The sequence below is a fragment of the Hippichthys cyanospilos genome, chromosome 17 (assembly GCF_059441005.1).
Source record: "Hippichthys cyanospilos isolate Australia breed blue-spotted pipefish chromosome 17, RoL_Hcya_1.0, whole genome shotgun sequence".
NCBI classification, from domain to species: domain Eukaryota; kingdom Metazoa; phylum Chordata; class Actinopteri; order Syngnathiformes; family Syngnathidae; genus Hippichthys; species Hippichthys cyanospilos.
The window spans coordinates 14,851,840-14,864,639 of NC_142385.1; the positions used below are offsets into that span (position 1 = coordinate 14,851,840).

A 12,800-nucleotide genomic window follows, 5' to 3' on the forward strand; every position below is an offset into this window, starting at 1 on the left:
TGACGGCAGGACAGCATATTGAAAGTCGACATTTTTTGACAATCTGTGCAGTATTTTTTTTGTCCTTTTCCTTTAATATCACTTATTAAAAACATCTAAAAGCCCGAGTTGGGTCAAAATTTCCCCCGTGGTTAATAATGAATACTCTAACAGAAACGACACTAGTAACAAATAAAGGTATCAGGAAGCGAAGTAAAACCCATGAATTATTTATGTTTGTGTTGTTGTGTAAGTAATGTGCACTGTGACGGTGGTGATGCTAATCCTTTGCGGTTGGATGAAGTGTTATGACACCCAAGGGTGCTGCTATCGTTTAATATTCATGATTCTCTTCCTAATAGCCACTCAGCCTGCCTAGTTAAGCTTAAAATAGAGCCAGTAGTCATCTTCACGTCTGAGATGTCCTGTGTGTGTGGCGCCTTCAGGTGTGGAGGGGCACGTTAGCTCGCATCCGGTACCGCCGCATGCGGGCCGCCCTGGTCATCCTGAGGGCCTACCGCTACTACAAGGTCAAGTCGTACATCCGCGAGCTGAACCGCCGCTTCCGCAACGTGCGTTCCATGAAGGACCGCGGCCGGCACATCAAGTGGCCCGCGCCGCCCAAAGTGCTACGCAAGGTCGACGAGACGCTCAGGAACATCTACAACAGGTTCGTGCGCTAGTCCGGGGATGAGCAAAGAGTAGCACGTGGCGTTCTGGCTGCTATTTCCATTTTCCATAATGCAACAGAAAACAACAGAAAAAACGAGATGCTATCAGCTCATATCGTAGCTCCAGGCTAAGGTAGCTCTTGCTAACCTCTTGGCTCTCCATCATTTGCAATTTTATCTTCAGGGACCTTAGCCTAGAGTGATATGAATTTGGGCTAAATGATATATCGTTACATTAACAAATGTAATTTAGATTACAAATGTAGTTTACAGAAAGTAATTCACTTAAATTTGAGATATATTCAGTTGTTAATAAAGTAATAAATGTTTTTAAAATTATTAAGCTAAATATATCTCTGAATTACTTAAGTCCCGAGCAAGAATATGAGTAAATAAAGTCTTGTTCAGTCCTAAAAATGCATGGTTTTCTATTCAGCTTTGCATCATTTTAATATTTGTTTGCAAAAAATGAATAGATGAGATATTTTTGGCTGCTTCCTTGCGATTTCAAGTATTCCAAACACACAAAGTGCGATTCCAAGCGCATGGCCTCTCAGTCGGTATTTTTCCAAACCTGGCAGCCGCGGAGTTGACCCGCGAACCGCTGGAGACTGACAAGGCCTCGGGTCTCCTTTCTTATCCAGATGCAGCCCTTTGAAACATGTTCCTTCTGCACACACTGGGAATGGATTTTTTTTCTTCTTTTTTTTCCCTGCACCTTCCAAAAACCCGTCGCTTCCTTTCATCCTAACGGCAGTTTGCCGGGTGGATTCCCGTCGATTTTCCGCTGCTCTAATGAGGTGGGGGGTTTTTTGTTTGTCTTATTCCATCCCGCAGGTGGTGGGCATGGACGCTGATCCGAGGCCTTAGTGCAGAGGAGGCTCTGCAGGTGAGGGCCAAGGTGGCCTGCCTGGAGGCCCTCAAGGGCCACAGGGTTGACTTGGGGCTACAGAGGCCCTGGGAAGGAAACTACATGGTAAATAACAGAAATAGAGTCAATCCCTGCCTCGTTGTGCTTTACTCTTTGTTAACTATTTGGGAAAATGAAGCCTGAAGAACCACTTTGATTATTTGTTCTTCTCTAAAAGGCACGCTTAGTTTAAAGGAGCGATTAGGGGCGCGGGAAGGGGCCCCAGGGTACCGATTACATATGATGGCCCCTCAAAAATGTGTCAATCCTTATCGTGTCTTTTTTTTTCCAGAAGCGAGACAGCCCCGATAGCGCGGCGTCCTTCGCGTTGGTCTCCAGCGAGCTCCAGCGCAAAGACAAATTCATGCGGGTCTTGTTCGCGTGCAACGTACGCAAGGTGGCTTGCAAATCATCACTTTTGCATATTACGGTATTTTTAGAGAAACCCGACTTGAATGACAACCCCGCCTTGTTTTTTCCAGATCAACCACTTCCACAAGGCGGAGGACAGAGCTGTGCTCATCACCGACCGCCACCTGTACAAGATGGACCCGCTCAAACAGTACAAACCCATGAAGAGCATCCCCCTCTACAATGTAGGACACTTTCATTTCCCTTACTCTTAAAAAAAAAAATCAGTCTCAGCATAGCATCCCGATTAATAATCGGAATATGAATAAGTCACCCGTCTACATTAGCTTACCTCTAGCTAGCGTGACATGAGTATTGTGGATTGAAAAGTTTAATACTATAGCAGCAAAAAAAAAAAAAAAAACCACAATCAGAACACCGTATTTAGACTAGCGGGGGCGCAAAGAACAGCACCAAGGGTTTAACTGGCAGGGGTAAAACCAGGAGCCTCTGCGGTCGCATCTTGACGCCGCGGAGTCGCGACAGATGGCGCCCAGGGTGTGGCAGTTAGTTTTTCACAAAATTCAGTAGAGCAACTGCTGTCCTCTTTTGAAATATGACAAAAAGACACCATTTTAGCTAAAAGGTTTACTCATGGTGCCATTGGAGTAAGTGTGATGACATGCTGAAAAGAGAGCAACTTATTAAACGTATAAAAAAAAAAAAAACTTTAGCATGCACTGCGAGGCTAACGCCTATATGCAAAAGAAAAACACAACGCGATGACATCACCATTGGAGCAACACCTCTGCATCAGCGACTTTGCAACTTTTCTTTTCCCAAGTTCCGCGAAACAACACCCCCCATCCTCAAACCCTCCACCTGATGCGTCTCCCCCGCTTCGCCTCCGCGCCTGTCCCGCTGTTGCCATGACGACTTCCCAGGAGACGGCATCGTCATGGCGACCGAGCGGATCAGCTGATGTCTGGCGGCTATCTTCCTCATTCTCTTTCCCGGAAAGAGTCCTTCATCTCCTTATCTTTCTTTTGGGCTTTTTTCCTTTTTCTGACTCTAACTTTACTTAACTGCTGACCCTCATCAGTAGCAGGAGGGCTGCATTTTAGCAACTGAATAATGTTCATTATTTTGTCGATTAATCAGTGTATCAGATTGGCAAACCAAACTTTCGTTTCCATTCATATTTTGGAACACGGGACATTATTTCAAATTGAAAGGGCTAAAAATGCATAACATGAATCAATGAACTCTTTCAGTGCATTTCAGTGTGTATTTTCAGGCCTTCCTTTACCCCAGAATTTGGAAAAACAAAATACTGTCAATAATTGCCTAGGATTGAATGTCTGAACTTTATAAGGAATAGAAAAACGTGTTTGGGAATGAATGAGTTAAGATTCATTTACTGGTTTGGTCTGCAACATCCAAAAAAAGGGGAACTTACTTAAATTGATTTACTCCCGGTAAATGTTTGAAAATGGTTTTATTTTGATTATTATTTCCAGCTCAAATGGTTTCTGAACAAAAAGCCAAACTTTTTTTTTTTTTGAAGTAACATGTTAAATAGAAGTAACATGTTGCATGTATAAATGCAATAAAATCCAATCACATGCAGTCGTGCATAACATAACATATTTATAGTTACTATCATCTGCACGGCTTTGCAATAGCTGGAACCTAATTAGACAATATCATATCTCGGTGTATTTGATCCCCCCCCTAAAAAAGTCAACAGATTGCAGAATCAGCCACCCCACAAAGCCAAAAGCAATGTGCGCACCCCCCCGTCAACACGTGCTGTCCCGCGACCAGACAATGAAACAGATGGCGGGACAGAAGAGTGGCCACCGCGGCTTCACTCGCCGGATCAAAAGTGATTTAGGGGATCAAGGCGAGAAAACAAATGAGAAAGTGTCATTAAGCAACTCGTTAGCAACAAGCCGGCAGGCTGCCTTGCGATTAATTAAGTCTTCAAAATACAGTAAATGTGGGGGCCATTAACAGGGCCGTGCAAGGGGGGGGCTATAAACATAATGAAAGAGAATGAAAACAACAAGTGTAAATAAACAGGAAGTGAGATGAAGGACCAGAAGCTGGAGATGGCTAATCTCCCTTCTCCGCCCTTGCATAAGTCAAACCCTGCGTTGGTCCTGCTGCTTTTGATTAAACGAACGTTTGACCGTTTCCCCCCCCAGGGCGGAGGCACTTCAATAAATCTTTACCCGCTTTGACTTTGATGGATTATTTCCTCCTCCTCAACTCAATTTACCCGCGCGCTAAAGACATCATCTTCACAGCATCGCTCCAATCACCGGACACCAAAACACGGAGGAGGACCTTCTACTTTGACAAAGATGAAGTTGCTTGCTCTAATTGTAATTCTTTTGATTGACGTGCGTGACAGGTGACGGGCATGAGCGTGTCGCCGGGCAAGGATCAGCTGGTGGTGTTCCACACCAAGGACAGCCGAGACCTGGTGGTGTGCCTGCAGGGCCTGGTACCCGCCAACGAGAGCCGCATCGGGGAGCTGGTGGGCGCCGTGCTCAGCCACTTCAAGAGGTAACGTGGCAAACGCTCCACTTTTCTGCCCCAATTCCATAGAGAAAGCTTCTACTCGTAGTGTGACGTTAGCATTTTTTGCTAAGCAGCTAACAGCAACTTGCCTTTACAAAAGACCTTTTTTTGTCATTTTTCAATATATTTTGTTTATAGAAATTCAAATAATGCGTTATTTATAGCAGCTTTCCTCTTGCAGGGTATATTTTCCCCCCAGAAAAAAATCTGATCAACTGCCACAGAAATAATAGAATTTATTGTTCATATTACGAATAATGATAGTTATAGTACATTGTTTCTGCGGAGATTTCCCAGCGGTTGCTGTTTGAGTGAATATTTTAACGAAACAAACACTGAAATACTACAGTATGCAAAGGCAAGGCATCTTTATTTCTATATCTGCTTTTGATATATGATAATGTTAATAATATAAATGATAATAATGTATTCATAATATAAAGTACAATAGTTCTCAAATGCAAATGTTTCTGCACCCATCAGCAAATCTAATTTAATGCCTTTACAATGATGTGACTGAAACAGTGCAGCTTTCTTTTCAAATTAGGAACAAATTAATTTGAATGGAGCTACTTAGTGGCAAATTGACACATCTTTTCAAATTAATAGTAAACTTATTGAACATGGAGGAACAAGTAACTAAATTCTTACATCTTACTTTCAAAATTAAGTGCAAACGAGACAAAAAATACCCCTACAAATTTTGTTCTGAAGTCTATTGAATCAGACATCTCTGTTTTAAGAACCCCATGTCTAAAACCCCACCTGCTTCCAAAAATGCTGCTCAAAAATCGCGGCGGGATGGATCATCGAAATAAGGTTGATAGCCACTGTTATAGTATAATTATAGTATAATATTATAATAATATACAGTGGTGTAGCATATAGTATTATTACAATAATAATGAAAGGAAAGTTTACAGTTTATTTCTTTACATTCTTGTTTTGGTGTGGTGTTTAGAACCCTTTAGATGACTTAATTGAACACTAAAGGTGAAGCAACACATGCAGACAGATTTTAAAGCTATTCAAAAGGCATAGATTCTTTATCCTCTACAAAATAACATCTAATATTCGGGGCAGTAACAAATGAGCGGCCTTCCATTGGGGAATAAAGCTCTTCACGCCACCTCATCCGTCACCGTGACATGCGCACATGTATGTGTGCGTGAGATAATCTGATGGCGTACACGTGACGTGTGTGTGGCCGCGTAATTGTTTTGGCGCCGCCGCTCCACATGGGATTACCCTTCACGTGTCCTTGAAAAACGAGCGGACCCGCACGCTCAATTTTGTCGTGAAATGATTTCTTTTCAGCCTCCGTTTTTGCGTGGCTGAAAAGCAGCAGAAATAGAGTTGCTTTACTAGGCAACCTCTGTTGTTGCCCCCCTCCCTCCCCAAAATCGGGGGGAGGCTTAAGCCTCCTCCATCGTTTGGAAACAACCCCGCCCCCATCCCATCTCAACCTCACTTGACTCCCCTCGTTTCATTTCTGAGCAGGAGATGAAATATTTAAAGCTGTGCTGCTGCTGCCGACTATTTTTAGAGCCCATGCAGCCTTCTTTCTTTGATAATAGGTGTGCTGAAAAACAACGCTATGGACTAAAGTATTGGGACGCGGCTCCGAAATCAATCGTAGGGCTGGGCGATATGGACAAAATTGTAAATGTCCGTTTTCTCCATTCTCAACAGTTATGATTTTATCAATTTTAGCGGAAGAAATAAACCCAAGAAACGTTTATTTAAAGGTTTGATCTATTAAAATAAAAAATAATGAATACTGGTTTAAAATCAGTTCTAGCCTAAACTTAATATTCATAGTGTTTGCCTAACTTAGGGCTAGTGCGTTTATTTTAACATTTTGTTAACGAGTTTTTCATGTGCAGTGGACTGAAAATGACATCACCTGTGCTCATGGCTCAGGCGACCAATCACGGCTCCCCTGTTGGTCATGTGACATTCTCCAGCTGAATAGTGACTGATCGGCCGTCACCTGAGCCTTCAGCATGTGACGCCATTATCAGTTTACGGCAAGTGACGAAAAAATGTGTTTTTAAAAGTCTTGATTGCAGGTCAAAAAGAATTTAGTTGTCAAATTAAAGAATTTTTTTATTGCTCTAAATCACGGGTGTCAAACCCAAGGCCCGGGGGCCAGATCCGGCCCGCCACATCATTGAATATGGCCCACGAAATGCTAATTATGAGTTACAATTTCTGCCTAAAATAGCAAATTTTCTACAACTTTTACACATTTTTTTTGTTACCATTACCCACTTCATTAGGCACACCTCCATGCGATTCAATGCGATCATTGCCGCGTTTATTTAACCGTCCGCTATATTACCGAGGAGATGGCGATGGCGTGTGTCACGCGGAGATTGAAGGAGGCTCGGCGGGAGCGTCTCAAATGTGAATACTTCAACGGGAGGACGTCAGCACTTTTGCAAAAGGGAAGGTGTCAAAGTGCATTTGGGTCTGCGGCGCAATGGTGGAGCGAGAGGGAGAGAGAGAGGGAGGGAGTCGATTTGCCGGTCCTCGCCAAGGTCGCCGGACTTTCTGCTGAATCCAATGTTTCTTCATCACCCATGCGAGCCGCGCGCTCGTCTTTCCGTCACGTCTTTTTTCTGCCCTCATTATCGGCCCGTCGTTAAAGGAGAAAAAAAATCCTCCTTGACCTTGCTCTCTGAGAGCTTTCGTCCCCTGTTTTCTTTTCCTCACTCATTTACTTTCTTCCGTTTTTCGTTCTTCCTTCCCTACCCGATTGTGTTTGTTTCCCTCTCTTTCTTTCTTTCGTCCTCTCCTCGTTGCTTCATCCCTTCTTTTTTCTTTCGAGCCCTCGTTTTCTGATGTTACATTGCGTTTTTCTCCTTCGTGCTCAACTATACTTCCTTCTCTTCTTTCTTTGTTCATTTCTTCGTCAGGACATTCTCACTCTCTCTGTTTTCCCTTCAGCTTCCTTCCATCATTGCTGCTTTTTTCTTTCTCTTAAATTTTTCTTTTTTTCTTTCTTTCTTTTTTCTTTCTGTTTTTTTTTCTTTCTGTCACTTTTTTCTTTCTTTCTCGTTTTCTTATTATCATTTCTTTCTTTCTCTTTCGTATTTATTTCATTTTTATTCTTTTTCTTTCACATATTTCTTTTGCCTTTCTTTTTCATTTTCTTTCTCTTTTGTCTCCATTGCTCCCTTTCTCTCATTCTTTCTTTTATTTGTTTTTTTGTCATTTTTGTCATATTTTCTTTCTTTTTCTTGTTTTTTTTTCATTTTTTTCTCTTTTTTCCTTTGATTTTCTTTCATTTAACTCCATCTTTTTCTTTCATCATTTGTTCCTTTTCTTTTTCTTTGTTTTTTTTTTACATTTTTTTTCTCTTACATTTTCTTCCTTTTTTCCTCTTTCCTTTTTGTCTTTCTTTTTCTTTCTGTGTCTTTTTGCCATGTTTTTGTTTCTCACTTTCTCTTTTTTTCATTTTTACCTTTTCTTTCTTTTCTTCCTCACGTTTCTTCTGGTCCTTCTTTTTTCTTTCTGTCTCTGCATGTGTTTCTTTTTTCTATTTTCCTTTTTCCTCCCATTTCTCTCACATTGCCGTGATCATCCCTCCTTTGCCATTTTTTCTGTAATCCATCTCAGTCTCTCACTCTGGCTTTCTAATCCACCTTGTGTTTCTCCCCTTCCCCCATCCCCCTTTTCCTTCTTTTCCATCACCCCCCTTTCCCCTTCCTCCCTTGTCCCACCAGCTGCGCCCCTTCTCCTCTTTTTTTTGCACCTGACATTCCACACGTTCCTCTTTTGTTTTTCTTCTCCCGCTTCTCTCTCGTTTCCTTTCTGGGGCGCTGCAGATGCAGTTGCCATGGCGACAGCTGCTTCCATGTTTGTCTGATCAGTAAGCGATCCATTAATAAGCCCGCAGCCTGCCTCCGTGTTTGCTGCAGAAGTACAGAAGCAAGACTAAATCCTCACAGCATGTATCTTACATATTTTCACTGAGAGGCGTTCGGACTTTTGTTGCCATTGGTTGTCCAAAAGATTTGCTTTTCAAAACTGTCGATTGATTTCTGTAAACCGCTGTACATACAAACACTTGAAGGTCAATTGTTCTTATGGTTTTTGCCATCAAGCACCTTCCTAACGTCACAATCTTTTTCTGTGACCGCTAAATTCATGGGCGCACGTTTCGCCCGGCAACAGCGACACCCCCCCCCCCCCCCCCATCTCACGACCGCTGTCAAGACATGCATGATTCCGCCACCTGTCCTGTGTCAGACTCTCTTGCCCGATGACCTCATTTCCTCGCCGCCATCGTACATCCTGTTGGACACCTTTGCTACGCTATATTACTGAGCGCGTCTTCACGCTTCCTTTTCCTTCTTCAGGAGCCTCATGTGTTCCTTTGATGCGGCTCAATTTCCTTCTGCGTCCTCTGATGACCTTCAGTGCAGAGATTTGTCCCGGTCCTCCAATTTAGTTCTTAAAGGTTGAGTGTAATTGGATGTGGAAATGGAAATTCCATGAATCGATTACGGCCTTCTATGAAACCTCAACAAATATGTTTCCAATCTATTTTTAATTAGGAAAATACCAATGTATTGTAGTTCATATTGTAAAACCGGTAATAAATAAAACATAAACAAAATCAAGCACTTTGTGAATCAAAAGCTAATGCCTCAGTTCAGTTTATTTTGCTGCTCGTTATGGTGTGCCCAACATGGCCACTGGGGGCAGTGTAATATAGCCAGAAAGTCTAATACTTCACATAAGACTCTACTCTCTTCATTATATGCCTGTATGATTATTAATGCTAGTTGTTAGCGCACCAATGGTGTTTTCCATCATATGTTAGCATTAAGCTAGCATGGGTATTCCCAAAGTTATTTGTTTTTCATACACTACATGTCATTTTCTAAATTTTTAGTTTTCAGCGGACATGTTTTGCTTTTCCTGATCAGCGAGTAACAATAGCGACAGTAGCTCATTGGCACAAAGGCTCGTTCCACACCCCCCGCCGCCGCCATCTGCGGAGTGAGACCGTCACCCCCAAGAGACAGATCCCGCCGCTTTTTCTGCGTTTCCGGCTCCGCCTCACCTCCCACTCGTTCGCTGAGGCGGCGCGTTTGTTTAAGCGCCGCATGTGCCGATTCCTGGCAACATCTGTTATTGGCACGCGCCATTCACCCGCCGTCCCGCGGGAAGACGGACGGTCAATGTCCACATGTCGTAAGGCCGACCTCCTGCCGGCTCACGCCACGTGTCGGTGCTTTTGTTTTCCCCTCTTTGGAGTCGCCGTTATTGATATGTGACTGAATCGCGGCAAACATATGGAGCAGGTGGAGGAGGCAACACATGAGCGTCCTCCGCGAAGCATGAATAAAATAATAAGCCAATGAAAGCCCATCAAAACACATCACCTGCTGCTGTTTTCCCTTTGTAAATGGAACTGCCTTAGGTGGCAAAAATACCCCGAGACAAGTGCGGATACCTTCACAAGACAAAGGAAATCACACTTTGTCCTCCCTACGATACAAGAAATTATGTTTATTATCTAATTAGCTGTATAGCTCACAAGCTATCACAAGCTAGTGGCTAGCGACTTTTGTAGGCGTGTGGAAAGGCCCGCATCCATTCAGTGGGACATCGAGAGATGTCATCAAAGATATTTCAAACTTGTTAACGTTGCGAGCTGGTGGCTAATGCTTTTTGTTGCTGTATTTTCACAAATTAAACATTCGGCCATTTGGAGACGTACCAAAGATGCTGTTGAGCTGAAACGGTTGTTATTCGCAAGCTAGTTATTATTACCAGGTCTCGGTTCAATTGTTGACGAGCTGACGACTCATATTTTCATGGCACATTTCGTTCGAGCGCCGCTCAACGGAACGTTGCAAAAATCGCAGGAAAATCAATGTCATAAATCCTATTAAGATGCCTCCCAAAAATTGTAACTATAATGGTTTTATATGGTCCGAAATCTCGCACGTCCAGCTGCAGTCACATAGAAATATCAGAATGATTGTGTTCTGAAATTTTACATCTTTTAATCATCTGCTGGAAAATTCAGCTCAGTTTTTTTTCCTCCCTTTTATTCTTTTATGATACCGTAAAAAAAAAAAAAATAAGGAATCTCCATAATTTGTAACATAATGCCACATGGGTTAGGTACGGTAACAGTATTTGTTCTTCCCATCAGTGGTCTGAGCGGCGCTATCATCGCGTCTTGCGAATAATCCTCTGCCGTGTTGAGAATCGCCGCGCTGGAAACGATCACAGGTTGAGCGGTTTCCAGTCAAATAACAATAAAGTTGTTGTGCGAACGCCGCTGAGCCGCAGGCGCAGCACGGTTCTCGGTCGGCAGGAAGGCATAAAGAAAGCGCTATCGATTAAATGTATTCAAGAGGGAGAGAAAGTCGATGCGGAGCTCCTGGAGCGAGGCCTCGCCGCCGCCGCCGCCGGCAAGCCGAGCATCGAGTCAAACCAAAGAAGTTGCGCTAGGAATCCACTTGGCCGTCGGGCTCCGCACTTTATCATCTTTTTCAGTCACCTTTTGTTTGCAAACATGAAAAGGTCTCCCTGCGAGATGCGAATTTGCCGATTTGCTCTTTCTGCTGCTTTGTGCTCAGTCAGCACAGACGCGCGAATAATAAGGAGTACCGATTCTAATTAGCATTTCCGTCCTTCGCGTGCCCTTTGTCAGAAGAGACTGCCGTGCGCCGTATATACACGCGTGCTAATTAGCCGCGCGTAGATCAAACTAATGCGGAATAATCCAGAGGATGCGCTGTTAATCCTTCATGGGGATTAGAACCTTCTGATTGGCCTTGTAATTGTAGTCGGCGGGCAGAGGGAGACGGGCAAAGTGGAACTGCCCCATTGTTACCTTGTCGTCATTTGTTTGCTCATTTCAGGTCACGATTGCTGTGGCATTGAACGTGTCTGCCATCAGACCTCATTATCACATTTTGGCATGTGTGGGAATAAAAAAAAAAATTAATCACTCCCATTGATGGCTATAGAAGTCAAGGATGCAATTTAACACTCCAGTTGATAGTTACAGTAAAAGGGTTCTGCTTGGCACATATATATATATATATATATATATATATATATATATATATATATATATTTTTTTTTTTTTTTTCCTAATTATTGCTGCTTAAAAAAAAAAAGCAAACTCCGGGTCACGATGACCCGATAATATTTAAATAGCAGTATTAAAAAATAAATGAATAAAAATAGTTTTACAGTAAAATACAGGCAATCTGGTTGCCAGAAAAGTCCCGTTGAGCTGGTGCTGCAAAGTCACAACAAACAAGGGTGTGCGTCTGTGTGTGTATGCCGGTGCTGTTCGGTGATTAAAATGTGATCGGAGGAAGATAAAATAAAAAACGATTTTCCAGTATGAGAGGCCGGAGAAGTATACGGATGCCTCGGGGGAGGTCAGAGCAGCTCAGACGGCCTGCTGGGGAAAAAAATGATCATCTTGTGACCTAAAAAAAAAAAATCGACAAATTGTGATTTCATTGTGTTATCTATTCCGAGAGAGGGTGTGTGTGTGTGTGTGTGTATGTGTGTGTGTGTAAGTAATCCTCAGTGTTTGCCCTTCACGCCAAGCACAGCGTCCCTCTGGCATTTCAGCTAGACACACACACACACAAAGTACCTTTGGCTGGCGGCCATGACAGATGGAGGAGTTGGGCTGGCGGAGGTTGCTATGGCAACCAGCAGTGACTTCTCCCCTCCGCTCCGACTGAAGCTCCATGCAGCACCTCTGTGGAGGAGTGCCGTGTGGGAGGCGTGTTTATGTTCGTGTCTTTCTGTGTGTGTGTGTGTGTGTGTGTGTGTGTGTGTGTGTGTGTGTGACTTGTTGCGATTGCATAACAAGTTGCTGTCATCAGGTGATGACTTGTCCCGAGCTGGTGCGCATTTGTGTTTTGCTAGTTAGCGAGCCACTTCCTGTTTCATGATGGATGCTACACACTACCTGTACCATTTTTAGCCCTTGTGGGATGCAGGGACTATCCTTTTTTTTTTTTTTCCTTTTTTTGTATGACAAGACTCAGAAGAACAAGAATCATATATGCACCCACCATTTAAAGGATAAAAAGATGAAGAAAATTATAAATCAATAGAATATAAAGCACATTGAAAATAGCCACTGATGAAAAAAAAAAAGACAACAAAACATTCTTTTCAATTCGAGAGCAAATGAATTGGAACATGAAGCAAGTCATTTTGCGTTTGCATTAAAGTGACTCGTTTGCAAAACATTGACGCACTAGTTGATGATGTCGCCTGTGTTTTCGTTGGGTCAG

General features: G+C 42.9%; 1 protein-coding gene across 1 annotated transcript in view; it reads left to right on the plus strand.

Annotated features, from left to right (window-relative positions):
* Positions 1–12,800, plus strand: part of myo1d (myosin 1D) — a 36,342-nt gene that overhangs the window by 21,153 nt on the left and 2,389 nt on the right. Inside the window, exons 17-21 of the mRNA XM_088438773.1 lie at positions 426–649; positions 1,488–1,626; positions 1,853–1,957; positions 2,043–2,156; positions 4,331–4,485. Of these exons, the coding sequence (XP_088294899.1) occupies positions 426–649; positions 1,488–1,626; positions 1,853–1,957; positions 2,043–2,156; positions 4,331–4,485 (737 nt within the window). The remainder of the gene's footprint in view (positions 1–425; positions 650–1,487; positions 1,627–1,852; positions 1,958–2,042; positions 2,157–4,330; positions 4,486–12,800) is intronic.